Here is a 16,882-nt window from a genome sequence, read left to right as displayed (position 1 = left end):
GTTGTTCTCAAGTTTTCCCTACTTTTAAACTCTAGTTTTGCTTTTAGGGTACTGCTGGCCTCATAAGATGAGTTGGAAAGTGTTGTCTCTGGTGATATTTTCTGGAACAGATTGTTGGGAGCACTAGGTTTCTGGAGGGAGACCTGGCTGAGGCCCTAAAAGCTGCATCCCACAGCTTTCCCCTTGGATAGACAACAAGCAGGAAATGGTATTCGGCGTCAGGGACCAGAAGCCCAGGGGGATCCAGTCTAGGTCAGAGGTGAACAGGGAGCCACTAGTGGGCCCGAGAAGGCAGAGTCCTGCCTGCCCATGGTCCATGTCCACAGGACCTTCCTCTGGCCTCGTCCTCTCTATGTGCACGTTTTGAGCTTTTGACGGTATTTTCCCCACTTAGAGCTGAAGCCATTCTGGAGACTGAATCAGAAAACAAGGTCCTAATCTGTGTGCAAGAGAAACCGGGAAAATGTTCCCTCTTCCGGCAGAGTGTCGAAAGGCAGCCACTGTCCTGGGCAGGAAGTGTGCTAGGGACAGGCACGTGCTAGTTTGACAGACACGCCCAGCTTAGTGCTTGTGGCTCTGGCTGAGAAAATGCCTCCAACCGCTTAGTCCCAAGAGGTCGGAGGGGCCATCTCTGCTCCTGGACAGGGTGAACCACACTGCAATGATCCTGTCCTCGGCGGGAGGGGGACTTGGGCATGTCCTTCAGTAGCCAGGGAGGGGACTGGCACTTCTCCCTTCTCCACATAAACTGAGCTGCTCACTCTGGGAGATTTCTAAATTCGAGGAGGAATGTGAGTTTCTGGATCTGGTTTCCATGAGTGCTGCGAGCGAAAGACTCACACCTCCACTCCCAGGATTAGAAAGAAGCAACAATTTAATATGATACTCAAACGGAGCATTTACCATTGACAACAAAATATGGCCCCGCCAAATAGGGAAATAGGTGCTGGGCAAAAGGGGGGAGGGAGAAGAGGGGTTGGTGCCTTCCCTCGTGGCCAACAGGGGACCCCAAGAAACGGATCACAAAGTTCTCCTCATCAGAATCAGGGGAGGTGGCCCTGTGCACCCTGAGTGTCAATGCTGTGTCCCCGCTGTAGCTCAGCTGGTCTCAGGAGGGTCATCGACCACCACCACTGGGCCCTTGGTTGGGGGTCTGGTGTCTGGAGAAAGAGAGGCATTTCCTGAGTTGCCTGCCCTGGAACCACAGTGCACACCCCATCCCGGCCCCCACTGCGCTCTGTGCTCCAGCCCTGTGCTCAGTGCTCAGTCAGCCAACAGCACCCCATCTGTCCCTGACACAGGGGCTGATATTTAGCGTCACGCATTTCACAGAGGAGGAAACCAATCCCAGGAACGTGAGTGCAACCGCCCAGGACAGGACTGCTCAGCAGTGGAGCTGGAACCCAGGGCCAGCTGTCTGCCTCCCCAGGCCCACACTCAGCCTGAATGTTTCCTGAGCCCGTGGATTCAGCCACTGCCGGTCTAGACACTCACTCTGCCCTGAGCGGTTCTTCTTGTGTTTGAAGAAGAGTCGAATCTTTCTGACCCAGTGGTATCGGGGCTCCAGCTGGCAGGACAGGCTGTAGCTACGGGACAGAGCAGAGCTGGGAGCTCTCAGGAGCCACACATCACATGTGCATCCTGGAGCCTGCCAGCAGCTGGAGTCGAAGGGCCCCAGGGGTCGCCATGCAACCAGATCTGAGGCTGACCATGGAGCCATGGCCATGGGTTCTGGAGCTGGTCAGCAGAGAGAGTCTGCCTTGCCCTCCCCCAACTCCTGACCCGACTCACCTCTCCTCCTTGCTCAGGGGCTCCACGGCCTGGAACCAGGCCCCAAAGTGCTCGTCGGGCTGCACGGTGTACAGATTTGCAGCCTCCTGGAGCAGCTCGATCTCCTCCATCAGTTTGAATTGCTAGGACAGAGCAAGCACAGGATGCCTACAGGGCCTGAGTGGGGGACCCTGCAGGGCTCGTGGAGGTGTGAGGAAGGGGGCAAGGGGCCAGTCTGGGGCCTTTGCCCACTTGGGAACCCTCCCTCCCTGTGATTCCAGTCAGGACTTGCCTGCTCTCACACTTGGCTCAAAATAGCTCCTCCTCCAGGAAGGAGTCTTTGATGCCAGCCCTTCCCCCACCCACCAATGCCATAGGATCCCTAGCTCTGTATATCGAACTGTGCAAATAAATGTTCCACCCTGGGGATTGGGCCAGAGGGGGTCCTGCCCACTGCGGGGGGGTCTCTGATTTCCAACCCCCACCCTCCCCACCGGGAGGCCACAGCCACTTACTTCATTACATTTCCGACAGTTGAGCACATTGCCCTGGAAAGCAGGCAGCCGCAGTCCATCAGAAACAGCCCCCTTGGCCAGCACTAGCCCCCGTCCACACCTCTTGCAATGCTGCACTACTGCCAGTGGGCAGGCCCATCCAGAGCCCAGACTTGGACCTGGGCCAGTCTCTGGGCTCCAGAGCAGGGGGCACAGAGCAACTGAGGCAAGAGACCTTGTAACCCAAACCTCTCTGATGACACGTGGGGAGACTCAGGCCTCAGGCAGGAAGGGACAGCTCAGCCACTGATGTGCTTCCTGACTGGGAGGGGCCCGACTTCTCTTCCCTCACTGGCAGGGCCAGAGGGAGAGGCTGAGTCCAGCTCAGACACCACCTCCTGCGGCCACACAGTCAGGCAGCTCTGAGCCTCAGCAGCCCAGGGAACCTGGACGGTGGCTTATGCAGAGCCTGCATCACCCACTGGGGAGATGGGCCTGACACCCCAACTCCCACATGAGGCTGGAGGCCCTGCTGAGAGGACCTTTGCCAAATGCAGAGAGCTCAGGGCTCAGGACAGGACTCTCTCCTCCCCACCCTCAGGAGCCTGAGCCCCTGGACCCACCTCCGGGCTCACTCACCTCCACATAATCCTCCATCGTACCGTCCAGCAGCTCCAGGGAACGGAAGAACGTCACCAGGGAGGGGACGACACCCTGTGCCGCCATCAGGATGGGCATGGTGATGAGCTCCCGCTCTCAGGTGCCCCCATGAACCTTCCCCTGAAACCCTTCAGCCCAGCCTCCTGCCCACCCCACGCCCCCACACAGAGCAGCCTAGGATCCTCGGGACACCCCAACACACACAATTCCCTCCCCCGCTCCCCTCCAGGAACACCAAACTCCATCAGTCAAGTCCCAGGGATGGCTGTTGGCGCCTCCCAGGGGCAGTGGCCCCTGCCCTTCCCCACCCCAAATCTGCCCTGCTGCCAGCCCTTCCAGGCCTCCTCCTGCTCACTGCCACTGCAGGCCCGTCATGCTTGGCAGCCACAGCAGATTCGCCTGAGGAGGAAGGCCCCTCTTCCGAGGGAGGCCTCCAGCTGGGAGGAGGCGCCCCCTCTCCTCTGACTCCTACGCCCCTCCCCCACAGTCACCCTCACCTGCTGCCGCTGCCTCTCCTGGGCTCCCTGGCGGGCCCTCTCTGCAGTCTTTAACACTGAGGTCGCCTCCTGTTGGGGCCAAAGACAGGGTCAGTGTGCCCATACTCCCCTCCACATGTTCCCCCAAGGCCCCTGATCTCAGACCCTGGCCATCGGCTCCAGTCGCCTGCTGCCTCTGCTGCTGCAAACTGCAGGGTGCTCTGATTCTAGACCAGTCCCAGCTCCAGGACTCAGTCCTGTGTGACCTTGGGCCTGCCCAGGCCTCCCTGGCCCTCTTTCCTCAGCTGAAAAGTGTGAGGAGAATGTCACCTGCTTCCAGGAGTCTCCTGAGGACTCAGAGTCATCTGCGTGTCATCACTGCTCTCCCCTCACCTCTCGAGGAGGAGCCGGCACAAATCTCCTCCCGTTCCTGTCCTCCCTTGGATGGTAGCACCCCGCTGGGAGGCCTGCGCCGCTGATCATCTCCCTCCACTTCCCAGAGGAGGAGACGGAGGCCCCCAGAGGGGCAGTGACTGGCTCAAGGACCCACTGGGAGAGGCTGCTCCCCATGCCAGCTACAGGCCCTGTCCCCGCTACCTTCACCCCACCCCTGGCTCCAAATCTGACCAAGGCCCCGACCTCTGGACTCCAGGGGTGCGTCCAGACCCCAGCTGAACAGACAGGGAGGGGGAGGGCAGGGTGTCTTGGGGGACCTGGCCGAGTGGCCCCGGTCTGCCCCACCCTCACAGGGCTCTCTGACCCCCAGCCTGGGCCGAGCCTTGCCATAGCCTCACCTCCTAGGATCCCCTCAGGATGTTCCCCTCCCCTCTCCTTCTGGCCTCCTTCCAGATCTCCAGCCTCCAGGTTACCTGCACTAGCAGCTCCCTGCTCACGCCTTTCTCTCTCCTGACCCACTTCTTCCAGGTTCGAGAACTCTCCCTGCGGGGTGGGGAAAGAAAGAAAGAAAGAAAGAAAAACTGTGGGATGCTTGAAGGCAAGTCCCATTTGTTTGAGAACCCAGCAGATCCAAACTGCCTGGGGCCTGGATGAGGGATTTCACTGGGGTGCTCTGAGCTCTAAGGTCCCCATGGGACTGTGGAGGGGCCTCTCCTCTTGTCCCTTGGGGCCTCCATTCCCAGATGTCCCAAACAGATCTCCTTGGAACAGTGTTGGTTTCAGCTGCATAGAGGCTTCTGTTGCTGCAAAGGAAACACCTGACAATCTCCACCTGGGCTCAAGCCAGGATCTGGTCTGGAAGGAAATGAATCCCTGGGATGGAACTGCTGGCCTAAGGGCACTGAGAGACTCAGAGACCCAGCACCCAGGTCAGTCCCTGTGCTCGGCGTTCGCTGTCTCCCAGGTGGTCTCAGCTGACTTTGGGGGACATGCCGGCCCAAATCAGGTTGCCTGGGCCACCTCACCCTCATGGTGCTTGGCTGGAGAGCAGACTACCCACTACCCACCTGGAAACTTGTCCCCAGGTGTCTTGGAGACGGGTAATGGCAGGGCTCTGCAGGGCAGAAAGGATTGTGTGGAGGGAACAGAAGTTCCCGAGGCCTCGACACTCCTGGGGAAGCGAAGAGATGGAGCCGTGAGGGGGAGCTGAAGCTCTGCTGCCTCTGGTTTCTGTCCCCTCACGGACTTCTCCTGTCCTGGAGGAGACACATGTCCAGGGAAGCCAGGGAGGGCACACCTGCCACCCGACGAGTAACACTGAAAGGCACAAGGATTTGTAGCTCAGCACAAGGGAGGAAGTGAGCTTGTCCCCACTGGGACCTCAAGTCAAGGTCAACGTGGCCCTGGCATGAGGGTCAAGGGACAGTCCAGGGACTAAGACCCCAGACTTCAATCCTGAGAGCTGAGAAACAAGAGGCAATTCCCATGCATCCAGACAGGGCGTGCCAAGGCTTACCTCAGCCACCCTGATCCACAGCTCAACCACCCTGGCCCTGTCCTGCGCTGTCATGCTCGCATCCCCAAGGCAGGTGACGAGGATGCAATTGGCCACAGTGTTCTCGTGCATCACAGTGTCACGGACGGTGGGTGCCAGGGACTCGCGTTCCCTGTTGTCGCGGTCAGACCAGATGGAGCCGAGGCAGTGGGCGGGCACCAACGTCTTGAACAGCTCCTGCAGAAGATGCGGAGTGTCACCCGGTCCTGCCGCACCCCAGCTCAGCGTCCACAGTCCCCCATAGGCCCAGGCAGGGTGAGATCAGAACTGGAGCTCAGGAAGCAGAGCATGTGGCCTGAGGTTTGTGGGAGTCTCTGGGTTTTGTCTGTGTCCACTGAATGCACCCAGTCCAGGATGACCCCGGACTCAGGACTGTGGGGAAGGGAGGGGACATTTGCTCCCAGCCCTGTCTCACTTCCTCCAAGCTCCAGAAGGCAACCCACACATGCCCACCAGAAGGGCCATCATCCACCCATCTCAGTGCCCCTCGGGTCCCACTCCCCATTCCCATGCATATTCCCCACGAGGCAGGGACAACCCCCAACTTTGTTTGTCTCCACTGGAGTCAATACACATCACCTTCCTGATAAGTGCTGAGGCTGTCTGGGACACCTGCGCAGATGGGGGATCCCCCCAAGGACCTGGCAGCACTTCAGTGAGTGCCCATCCCCCACCAAAGGGCCAGACTCTGCCCACCTTCCACTCTCTCCCACATCATTCATCGGCACAGCCACCCTATACAGCAGGTGCTGAGTGTCTGTCTCTACTGTCCCCTGTTCACTAGGGGACAGTGAAGGCTTGGGGAGAAAGAAATCTGCCCAGGTCACAGTGTTGATAAGGGAGGGAGCAGGGATTTGGACCCAGATCATCGGAATCCCGAGCAGGGAATGGCAAGTGTGGGGTGGCTCATGGCACCGGGAAGGCAGGGGCCACCTGCCCCGCGAGCTCCTCTGCTCACTGCAGCCATCCTCGTCAGCTGCTCTGCCACCAGCTGGGGAGGGAAGTCCAAGATGTTCGGCTTCTCCTCCCGCAGCTGGTCCTCGGTGGTCACGGCCCAGGGGCAGCTGGGCTCTGGGGATGCCTTTACTGGTGGCCCTTGCTCTGGTCCTGGAGTGGCCGACTCAGGGGCTGCTGGCTCCAGCTCTACCACACGTGGTGAGACTGGAGGTGCAGCTGGCTCCAGCCCGGGGGCTGGCACTGGCTCTGGCTCTGGAGGTGGCTGGAGCTTTGGAGCTGGCTCTGGAGCAGGATAAAGAGAAAGTTTCACGCACACACCTTACAGTTTCTGTGCCTTTCCAAAGATAGAAAGGACTCCACTGCCTCTTAGGGAACGCTAGCCCGTGAACCTCAACACAGACAGTCTTCCCAGACTCCAGTCCCCTCACCTTTCCATTTGGCTTCAATGGCCTTGAGATGCTCCAGGTGGCCTGGCAGAAGGTAGGCATGGCCCTCCACGTGGGAGCCACCAAAGCTGATGTGCAGAGTGGCCAGCTGCAGGGTCCAACAGGGAAACCTCAGGGGCTCCCTGCAATCCTGCCCTTGGCCCAGCCAGGTTCCCAGCAGGAAACAGATAGCACTGCGGGGAGGCAGATGGGCCAGAGAGTCAGTGGCCTGGCCTTTCCTTAAACACCGACCTCCCAAGGCACTCTTGTTAGCATCTGCGCCCCTGTGCCAGACCCTCCCCCTCCAGAGGAGGGGCCCAACCCAGCCCTGAGCCCTGGCTGCCTGACCTGGCTGTGGCAGTCCTGCTCATCCAGCAGGCTGAACACAGAGTCTGTGAGAGTCTCTTGTTCCCACCGACACTCTCCTCCCCAAGGGTCTGGACACAGCCCACTCAAGCCCTCCATGTATGTGGGCCACTGGAATGAAGACTCCAGCAGATTTGGGAGCAGCTTGCTCACACACCTCCTACTATGGACCTGGCGGTGGTGCTTACAAGGTGTGGATGTGGAGAAAGGGAGGCAGGAGGAGCTGGGACTCTGGTGGGAGTGGGTCTCTAGGGGACAACGCAGCCCAGCCTCCCTTCCAATTCTCAAGTGGCCTGGGACCCATGCACAGCTCTCTTTGAGTCCAGTCCTGCTGGAGTGGAAGCCACCAGAACTCAGCCCTCCCATGGGAATCACAAGATGGGTGAGATGCAGGGTTCTCCCAGGCCTGACACGGCCACAGCCTCCATCCTCGCCCCGCAACCTGTTTGCTAGAGACAGGAGGCCCTTCTTCTCAACCCAAAGACCACTCACTTTGGGAGGTGGTCCTGTCCTCCAGCATCCCGCACGCAATGGGCCAAGCTGCCTCCATGTGTCCCAAAGGGGATGAGGACATCGCCCGGGATGGAGGGTAGATGGGACCTGTGAATGATGTCAAGTGTGACTGTCTGACTCTCAGAATAGAGGGGAGGACCAGGGAGGCTGTCTGCTTCATTCACTGAGTGACACTTAGTGTGTCCAGAAGTCCTGCTCAGAGTAGGTCTTTCATAGACATTGTTGAATGACCTCCACCCAGAACCATCCCAGGTGTCTGAGTGGGCCTGTGGCCCCTCTGTGACCCTAGAGATCCCTAAGTGGCTACACCAAGGACAAGCACCAGGACCAGCTGGATGGCATCTCAAACTCTTTGACAGGGTGCTCTCCAGGTGCTTTTCCAAACTCAAAAAGCCACAAGCCAGTGAAGGGAGAGGTGAAGTGAAGACTACTTTCCATGGGGGACAGAGAAATAATCACCACCAGCAACCACAGCATGGCCCACCACCCTCTCTGCAGAGCCGGGCACCAGGGAAGCACCTGGATGGCTGAGCCCATTCATCCCTGGGAGAAGCCTAGCAAGTTCATCCTCTCTCACCCCACATTTCAGAGGAGCCAACTCAGGCTCAGAGAGATGTGGTGACATTCCCAAGGCAAGACACACAGCTGGCAGTGGGCAGAGTCACCACTGTGCTGAGGAGGAGGCAGGCAGTCACCTGGGAAACAGCTGGTCCAGCACCTGGTGGGAAGTGCTGGAGCCTGAGTAGCTGTGGAGGGAGTTGATGACACTGCAGAGGACTCTGCTGGGGAAGGCTGGCAGCACAGACTCTGAGAGCCTCTGCATCATGCCTGCCTGGAGGGCACGCATCCTGCAGGCCTCAGTGACAGACAGAGTGGACTCATCTTCACTCTGGGTGGGACGAGGAGGGACACAGAGTCAGGGTCACCACTGCGAACCACCAGCGTTATCAAGGTCTGTAGCTGACCCAGGAACTCCTAGCCCCTCCCAGACATGTGCGACAGGAGACACAGGAGCTCCCACACTCAGCAAGGTTCTGGGTTCTCACAGTACAATGTGACTTTGGGCATGTGAAGGATTCCACATTGATCTCCCTCGAGGCCATTTGCTTGCTGAGGGACAACAGACCTCCCTCTGTGAAGAGCACCAGCCCAGTGAATCCTCAACAGACACCCCCTCTCTAGAGAGGAGAACAGAGGCTTAGGTATGCCAGGTAGCTTCTCTAGATCCTGTGGGTCAGAACTGAGAGCCCCCCAAAGTGAGGGCTGAGGGCCAGCCCCTCTAGCTGCCTGAGGCTTCATTGGGCCCCAACCTGGAGGGAAATGTTATGTGGCCACCCCACCCCGCCCCAGTCTGGAAACAGTGTACAAGGCAGTGACACACTCGGAGAATCCCTTTGACTTCCAAAACACGCTGATGGTTATTTCTCTTACATTAAAGGGAGTTTGGAGACCCTCGTTATCGAGGTCGCATGTTCCAAAAAAGGCAAAATTCAAAGATACTCAGGGCCTAGTGGGAAGTGACAACGTTTTCTCTAATCTTCCTAGGAAAATGCAAAGAGTGCCCTCCTATCCTCCTATGCAGCTGGTGGGGAGGAGCAGAAGTCCAGATTCCTTTGGGACTGTGGGACACTCAGGGTGGACAGCCCTGTTAGGCTCCCAGGAGATGAGCAGTTTGAGGCTGGATTCTGGGCCTACCCTGGTCATCTCAGGGGCCTGGGTGGGAAGACCCCTCCGTGCCCACTCTCACCTCAGAGCAGCCCTGGTTATTGATGATGGTGTGGTGCAGTTGGCCCCTGTCCAGGGAGATGGAGTACCCGAAGCCATTTGCCAGATCTTTGACCACCTCCTGCGTGCAGCTCTGCAAAGACAGTGCCCGAGAGCCGGGCCGGGATGTCTCAGGCACCTGCCTCGACTTGGCCACAGGAGGAAACCCCAGCAGGGATCAGGTACCCGGCAGTGTCTGTGTAGAACTCCAGCCAGGGAGGGAATGAGATGACACCCGGATGGCTCGGGACTAACCTATGGGTAGAGGAGCTTGGTCCCCAGCACCCACTCTCCCATCCTGCTAGCCAACACCTAGGCTGGGAACACGACGCACTGCCAGGCTTCCAACACCCAGCAAAGGGCTCCTGCCTAGGATGAGTGCCCCCTCAGCCCCGCCGTCCCTCATTCCACTCCCCCCGGACACACAAGGAGGCTCAGAGGGGTGTGGGGTTGGGATCCCATTGTGGCCTAAGGCGGTTGGCCTGCCCTGTGTTACCTGAGGGATCCTCCTGCCAAATGGCCAGAGGTGGTGCAGGTGAGGGCCAAGCCAATGTGTGTAGCAACTGAAAAGGCTCTGTTTCTTGGCTTTCCTGAAGCCACAGCCTCGACAAGTCGGGAGACAACAGCAGAGCATCCTGCTCTCTTGAGTGTCTCTACTCAAGTGAGCTCAATAGGAGGCTATGTCTAGAATGTGGGTGCCTGGAGACCAGTGTGCTAAGTTCTGTTAGGGTCTGTCACCAAGGAAGTGAGGTCACTTCCTCAAGCTTCCATTACCCGGGCCTCTTCTTTCACTCACACCAACCCAAAACCCCTCTGGGATCTTGGCTACTCACCCTCCTTGCCCATGTCATCACCAGAACTGTACACAAATAGCCAGCACAGAGCCGCACACAGGACCTTGAGATGGAACCAGGTTTCCAGCTTGAGGAAGCTGAGTTCAGCTGAGTTCACTCCTCTCTTTCCCTAGAAGCTCTGTGTCCTGGAAACACCATTGTGCCTCGCAAGGCCTCCTCAATCCTTCAACCTGCACGATAGGGACGAGGCCAGAAATAGCTCCCTCAGGATGTCCTCAGCTGCAGAAGAGACAGTAGTGACAACACCTGGTGTCTGGTTTCACTTGTGTCTGATGCACACACTTAGAGATGAAAGAATGACAAGAAGGGGTGGGCTATCGTGTGGAGTACCTCTTAAAACAGGCCTGTGTCATAGCACTTGGACCTTGAGCAAGTCCCTGCCCCTCTGGGCCTCATTTACACATCTGCAGCTTTAACGGGTTGAAATTAGAGGAAATTCAGAGATTGCCAGTCACTGGCATGAATGATTCCACGGTCTCCTGTTTCCCTTAGAGTCAGAACCAAGTGCCTCATGTTGGCCTATGTGGAGGGCAGCCTCCACCACGGCTCCCGGTGCTCACTGTCTCCTGCTGTGCACATCCTTGTGGAACCGCACAGTCATTAGGAAGTGACTTCTGAATAGAATGCAGCCAAGGTGTTGGGATGGTACACAACCCAGGGTTAAGAACAAAAAGCCTGGCCCTTCCTTCTTACTCATTGTCTTTAGCCCCCTCCTTCTTTCCCTCCTCCTGTTTCCATCTCTCTCTCTCTCTCTGCCTCTTATATCTCTGGAACTGGGGGAGCAAGTGCGCATGTGTTCAATTTCCCTATGTAGAGGCTCCATAGGAGAGAATGGAGGAAATGATCGGCCAACAGACAGGCAGGAACTCAGGCTTTCCGTCCAAACAAACCCTGTCAACATGCATGTGAGTGAACTTGGGAGCACATGCTCCCTGAGTCGAGCCGCAATAGAGATGCAGCCCAAGCTTCACAGAGACCTTGAGGCAGAAGCACCCAGCTAAGCCGTGCCCCATTCCTGGCACACACACTTTGTGAGAGCTTAAGGATTTGTACTTTCTAGGGGCACGGTCTTAGAGCAACGTCGTCAGAGAGTGACAGGAAAAAGCAGTCTGCCAGTCCTGCCACCCGTCCCTGCCATACCCCCATCTCCCCTCCTCTCTCTTCTCAGGATCCTTCCAGCCACACCGCCACCTTTCTGACCTTCTCTGCTCAGACTCCTTTCTTCCTGTGAGTCTCTGCACCAGCAGTGGCTTCTCCCTGACACTCAAACCGTTCCCAGACACAGGCAGGCATGCCTCACATCTGTCACTCTGCTCACAGCAAATGTTACTCCTCTGAGGCCTTTCAGGGCCTCCCAGGCACAGTCTCCAACGTCACAGATCTCACATCTGCACGGTCATCTCATGATTTTCTCCTTCTTGGTCTCTTTTGGATAAAGTGAGTCCATGAAGCAGGGCATTCTGCTTGGCAGACGCAGAGGCAGCTTCTTCCGGTGCCCTCAGGAACATGACTGTCTCTTCTGGGTTGAATGTTTCCCCTCACAAGTCCATTCTGAATGGAAACTGTCATTTCACCTCTTTCCTGGGTCTGGTTTCTTCTAAGAACACAGGGAGCCATCCCTTCTCCCTGGAATGTGGCACCAGCCCCTACACCCACAGCCAGAAAATTAGCGCCCAGCTTCAAACACCACCAATCCTGAAGTCAGTTCCTGCTGAGGCCTCCCATCCATTCTGTAATTCCATGGTAATGGCTGAGGTCACCTTTCCCCTGAGCCTCAGCTCCCAGCCTTCCATTGGCTTCTTCGAGGAACAGTGGGATTTCCCAGAAGCACTCCCAGCCTGGGCAAGAAAGGCTTTGAAATGTTCTCTATGTATTTTCCAGGACATGGGACATGAGGAGAAGTCATTTTGGTGTGTATGTGCAGCAGTTTTGATGCAAAAAGTATCTTTTTCAGACAGAGATCAAAGAATGGGGCTACGGGGTGTAACAAGAAAATGGATATGCTGAGCCATCGTCTTCATGGTGTGAAGTCTTAGAGAGCAAAGAACATGCTTAAGAGCAGAGAATATGAAGACAATATCTTATGTTCAAATTCCAGCTCAATCACTTCCTAGATATGGTAGCGGGCAAGTTACTCACCTCATCAGTGCCTCAGTTTCCTCATCTGGTGTCGGCAAGAATGATAAGTGTACCTAATTTGTAAGGACATGGAGAGTATTAAAGGAGTTAATGTTTGAAAACTGCTTGCAACACCTAGCACCTTACAAGCACCGTACCTATCCATTATAAATGAAATGGAAACATTCTTCTGATGCTATCTTTTTACTCCAGAAGGGAGACTAGTGCCTGGATGGATGTAGACAGAACTCCCTGAGACAGGATGAATAGAAGAATGAACAACACTGTTGAAGGCATTTCCAATGGCACATCCGCCTCCTTAGGGACATTCTCTAGCAGAATCACACCCAAGCATCCCTCCTCTCTCCTGCATCATATTCTGGGATTCTATCCAGAAATCATGGGGCTTCTTGCACCCCGGCACCCACACCCACTACAGGTTCTCTTCTCTCTAGCAGCAAACCTTAGGCCTTGTCCTGATGGCTGCAGCCCACAGGCTCTGCACTCTGATCCTTTTCTTCACTTGAGGGAGAAGTGCCATCCCCAGAACTGGGCACACACAGTGTGAGCCTTGGAGTGAATGTCTCCCTGGCCGGTTGTAGGTGGAAGAGCACCGTGACAGAATGGGACTTAGGGAGAGTCTTCCAGGTGTGCTCAGAAGGGGCCCAGCCAGGGCATTGGTCAGCAAGGTCTGGTCTGGTTGGTGGACCTTGGTGGCAAATGAGTGGCAGGGGCAGCATGTTTTAGAGGTCCTGGCAGGAGACAATTCATAGGATGGTCATGAAGTCAGAATCAGCCTAATAAGCTCCAACTTAATCCACTGTCATCTGTTCCCTGACTGGCTGACTAATCCAGGAGTGATTTAGAAGAGTGATATTCGTGTTCTATCATCTTTTCATTGGTTGGCTACAGCTATTATTCTTTACATAACTTGTATATGTCTACAAAGGAAAGGAAAGATTAGTTTTGTTACAACCCTTCTAGCAAAATTCTCCCTAACATATTGAATCACTAACAGAATCCACCGCTGGGAACCTCATATAAGATGCTGACATTTACTCTCTGGTTTCATATCTTCTTGTTTGGTAAATTCTCTTGACTTCTGGCTTCTTTCCTGAGGTTCGTCCACTCAGGACAATGTAGGAGTGCAATCTCTTGCTACTTCAGAAGTAGTGGGGCAACTCTATGATGATGTTGCTTTTGTTTTGTGACTGTGTGTGTGTGTGTGTGTGTGTGTGATGAGACTGTTTTCTGCATCTTGCTGCGTGGGTTGGATTGACTCCTTTCCTTGGAAAAATTGTCCCTTACCACTTTCTCTGGGCTTTATTTTCATGGCTTGAACAGTGTTGTGCAACAGTAGAATTGACACTCTATCTTATGGAATTTAAACTTCTTTTAGTAGCCACATTTCAGAAAGTAAAAATAAACATGTGAAACTAATTTTAATAGTATATTTAAACCCATTACAACCAAGATATTATCATCTGGCCAGGCAATCTATATAAAAATTATGATAGAGATAGTTGAATTTTTTTTATGATTGGGATCTAAAAATCCATTTACAGCACAGTCTTCATTTGCAAATTGAAATTTTCTACATATTCAGTTTCTGTGTCCCCCAAATCAGAACCTGGGCTGACTTGTTAGAGAGGAAATAAAGCAGAACAGGCATAAGTAACGATCACTGTCAATCCAGCTCAGCATGAACACTCACCACTGACAAAAAGGCTGTCCCTGAGCAGGGAGTAGAGGCCCCTCGGGGTGACACGGTGAGTCAGCTGGTTAAGCTCCCAGGAATGCTGCTGTCACCTGGTGTCTCTGTCATACTCTCCATCACGAGCCATGGGGTCAGGGTGGTAGGTGCAGACAGTTTCCATGCTGGTGGCTGCCCCATCGTCCGCAGGCCTGGGGAGAGAGGAATGTGGGGACTCTAGAGAGATGTCCTGAATCCTCTGATAATGGGGGCCAGAGGGAGGGAGGAGCAAATTGGGAGTCAGATGGAAGAGTGAAAACTGGGGTGGTCTCTGAAAGCGTTTGTGACTCTCAATGCTCAGAAAAGGGACTTCCCTGAGGGAGATCACTCTGCAACCCAAGGACAAGGGGCCTAGGCTGCTCTTCTTGAACAAGGATCCAAGCAGGGGAGGAGGCAGGAGGAGGAGGAGCTGGAGAGACAGCAGGTGGGGAGCAGCTGGCTGGGACTCATCCCACCAGGAGCTGCGGGCACCAGGGTCTCATCCAGTGTTGCAGGACTCTCTCAGTGGAGTTAAATGTCGCTGAGCCCTTGCTCACGTCTGTTGAATATTGGAGGTTGGAGATGCTGAACTTCAGTGTGAGGGCCTTCAGCTCGTGCACCATAGCTTGCAAGAAGAGATGGGGAGAGATGGCCATCACTGACAGCTGGCCTGAGACCAGATCAGAGTCCTGAATTCATTATCATCTGTTGCCTTTGCTCCCAGTGGAACCACCACCCACCGCTGTGCTCATCCAAGTTGAAGCCAGTATATCACTCATGTCTTCCTTCCTCCACTGCCAGTAACACCCACTGCACTTGAGGATTGCTCCTCAAAACACACCCTATTTCCCTATATAATGCCTACTCCTTATTAAAGACCCCACCTGGGCAAAACTTCCTCCACAAAGCTCTTCCCACCCAAATAATGCCAGTGCTTCTCCTCAAAACATCCCACCTTCGATTAGAATGTTCTGTGAATTTCATAAGACCAGGGGCTCTCTGAGAGCTTCATCAGATTCGATTATTGGTATAATCTTTGTGATAGGCATGATTGCCCGAAAACCAGAATTGCACACCTCGGCTTTCCAGCTCCCAAGTGATAATTTGGCAGTGTAGGTGTGGGGCTGCAGAGCTACTCTGGGGAAGGAAGAGGGGTCCCCTAGGTCTGTGGTGGCTTCTGGTTGCTCAAGTGATGAGGAAGTAGGCAGGAACTTGCTTCCTGGCTCAGGAGCTGTGGAAAGGGCTCTTGTTAGGGTGGGATAGAGCCCCCATACAGTGGGTGAAGCCCCACAGGCTCATCTGCACTCAGTAGTGGCTGTCCCAGGACAACCATTCACAGGTGAGCCATAAATGTGAGTGACAGAAGGAGGGATTGTGTGAGTAGAGGTAAGAGCAAGCTTATGAAGGAGATGAACCCAAAAGAGTGAGTGTGGTTGAAGAGAGAGATGGAACAAAGAGAGAGGTAGAGGCACAGACAGAGGGGATACCTGGATGGACAGAGGATGAGTGGACAAATGGAGGGTCAAAAGGAAAGCAGGAAGAATACACACAAGGAAGAGAAGTTGGAGAGATGGGAGGAAAGAGGATGGAAGGAGAGAAGAAGGAAAAACAGGTGAACAGGCAGGAGGACAGTTGGACAGATTGATATCTGGACAGATGCTTGGATGGATAGATGGAAGGAAGGAAGGAATAGAGGGAGGGAGTGTGGAAGGAAGGATAGAAGGAAAAAAGGTAGGAAGGAGGGAGCCTGAGAGGAGGGAGAACTGGGAAAATCACCTGCTCAAGTTCACAGGGTGTTTTAAAGGGAGGTTAAGGCTGAGAATACAGGACCCCTAACTCCCAGGCTTGTGTCCACCTGTCCCAATGCTGCCTGTTATTACTCGTAGAGATGAGCATGTGGACGTAAAAGAAACCTTGAGCCCTACCCTCACAATACACAAAACTCAATTCCTGGACACTTTGACCTAAAGGAGAAAGGTAAAATAATGAAACTTCTAGAAGACAACATAAGAAAACATCTTCAGGATGACAGGGTAGCAAAAACTTCTTAAGGAAGACACACAAATGCACACATACACACACTCTCCATAAAAGAAAAGATTGGTAAACTTGGATTCATTAAAATTTAGACTTTCAGTTCATCATGAGACATATTACAAGAGGGAATTGGCAAGTCACAGGATGAGAAGAGATTGTTCCAATTCGAATATTCAACAAAGGATTCTCATGCAGAATACAGAAAATCTTCAGCATCACAGTAAGAAAGGAGCCAAACAAACCAATTGCTTAAAACTGGTCAAAAGACTTCAACAGGCACTCCACAACACAGAGTGTCCCAGCGGCCAACAAGCACATGCAAATGTGCTAAAATCAGCAGGGACAAGGGAAATGACAATTCAACCACACTGAGATCTTCTATACAACCAGAGAATGGTTAAAAACAGTTTTGAAATGCTGAGCTGAGGGCAGCAAGTGGAGGGGAGGCTGCAGAGCAACTGGAAGGCTCACACACTGCAGGTAGGAGTAGGAATTCATGCAGCCACTTGGGAAAGCTTTTTGGCAGGATCTATCTGTTAAAGCTGGAGACACACATACAACATGACCAGCAATTCTACTCTTAGATGTGTCCTCAACTGAAATCTAAACATTTCAACCAAGAGGAAGGAGCAAGAATGATTAGAGCATCAATCTCCTTATTCCTCCAAAGTAGAAAGTACTCAAATATCCATCTACAGTAGAATGGATAAATCAATTCCGCTATCTAGTTCATGGTGGTTTTAAAAATTGGCCACAAATTCTTTG

The 16,882-nt window shown here is 54.3% G+C and overlaps 2 protein-coding genes across 3 annotated transcripts in view; both read right to left on the bottom strand.

The window, feature by feature from the left end:
- Positions 1 to 856: 856 nt before the first annotated feature.
- On the bottom strand, positions 857 to 5,423 carry LOC138921532 (ral guanine nucleotide dissociation stimulator-like). The gene is made up of 9 exons (XM_070255766.1): positions 5,313 to 5,423; positions 4,864 to 4,967; positions 4,270 to 4,339; positions 3,422 to 3,490; positions 2,904 to 2,978; positions 2,286 to 2,318; positions 1,792 to 1,913; positions 1,495 to 1,586; positions 857 to 1,160 (listed from the first exon to the last, which is right to left on the bottom strand). The coding sequence occupies exons 1-9, from the start codon at positions 5,421 to 5,423 to the stop codon at positions 1,099 to 1,101; spliced, it is 738 nt and encodes a 245-aa protein (XP_070111867.1). The 3' UTR covers positions 857 to 1,098.
- The window catches only part of LOC138915073 (ral guanine nucleotide dissociation stimulator-like), a 38,575-nt gene continuing 27,005 nt past the window's right edge, over positions 5,313 to 16,882 (bottom strand). The window contains exons 5-12 of one of the 2 annotated variants that reach the window (XM_070255765.1): positions 14,063 to 14,705; positions 12,370 to 12,422; positions 10,210 to 10,400; positions 9,360 to 9,470; positions 8,308 to 8,501; positions 7,592 to 7,699; positions 6,737 to 6,927; positions 5,895 to 6,590 (exon numbers count right to left, since the gene is read on the bottom strand). In XM_070255765.1, coding sequence (XP_070111866.1) covers positions 6,217 to 6,590; positions 6,737 to 6,927; positions 7,592 to 7,699; positions 8,308 to 8,501; positions 9,360 to 9,470; positions 10,210 to 10,227 — 996 coding nt within the window. In that variant the 5' untranslated portion in view covers positions 10,228 to 10,400; positions 12,370 to 12,422; positions 14,063 to 14,705 and the 3' untranslated portion in view covers positions 5,895 to 6,216. The other variant, XM_070255764.1, reaches the window with a different exon arrangement.

Source organism: Equus caballus, chromosome 30, assembly GCF_041296265.1.
Source record: "Equus caballus isolate H_3958 breed thoroughbred chromosome 30, TB-T2T, whole genome shotgun sequence".
Classification (NCBI taxonomy): domain Eukaryota; kingdom Metazoa; phylum Chordata; class Mammalia; order Perissodactyla; family Equidae; genus Equus; species Equus caballus.
Note: the sequence above shows the minus strand (reverse complement) of the source record. Positions and strands in the feature narration are given on the sequence as shown.

What these genes read in the sequence shown, in the direction of transcription:
- LOC138921532 (XM_070255766.1), bottom strand. Translation starts at nt 5,423, where the DNA reads ATGCACGAGAACACTGTGGCCAATTGCATCCTCGTCACCTGCCTTGGG. An exon ending in ACTGTCGGAAATGTAATGAA is followed by an intron (nt 1,914 to 2,285) that starts GTAAGTGGCTGT and finishes GCTCTGTCCTAG; the next exon opens with CAATTCAAACTGATGGAGGA. An exon ending in CCCCTGAGCAAGGAGGAGAG is followed by an intron (nt 1,587 to 1,791) that starts GTGAGTCGGGTC and finishes TCTGTCCCGTAG; the next exon opens with CTACAGCCTGTCCTGCCAGC.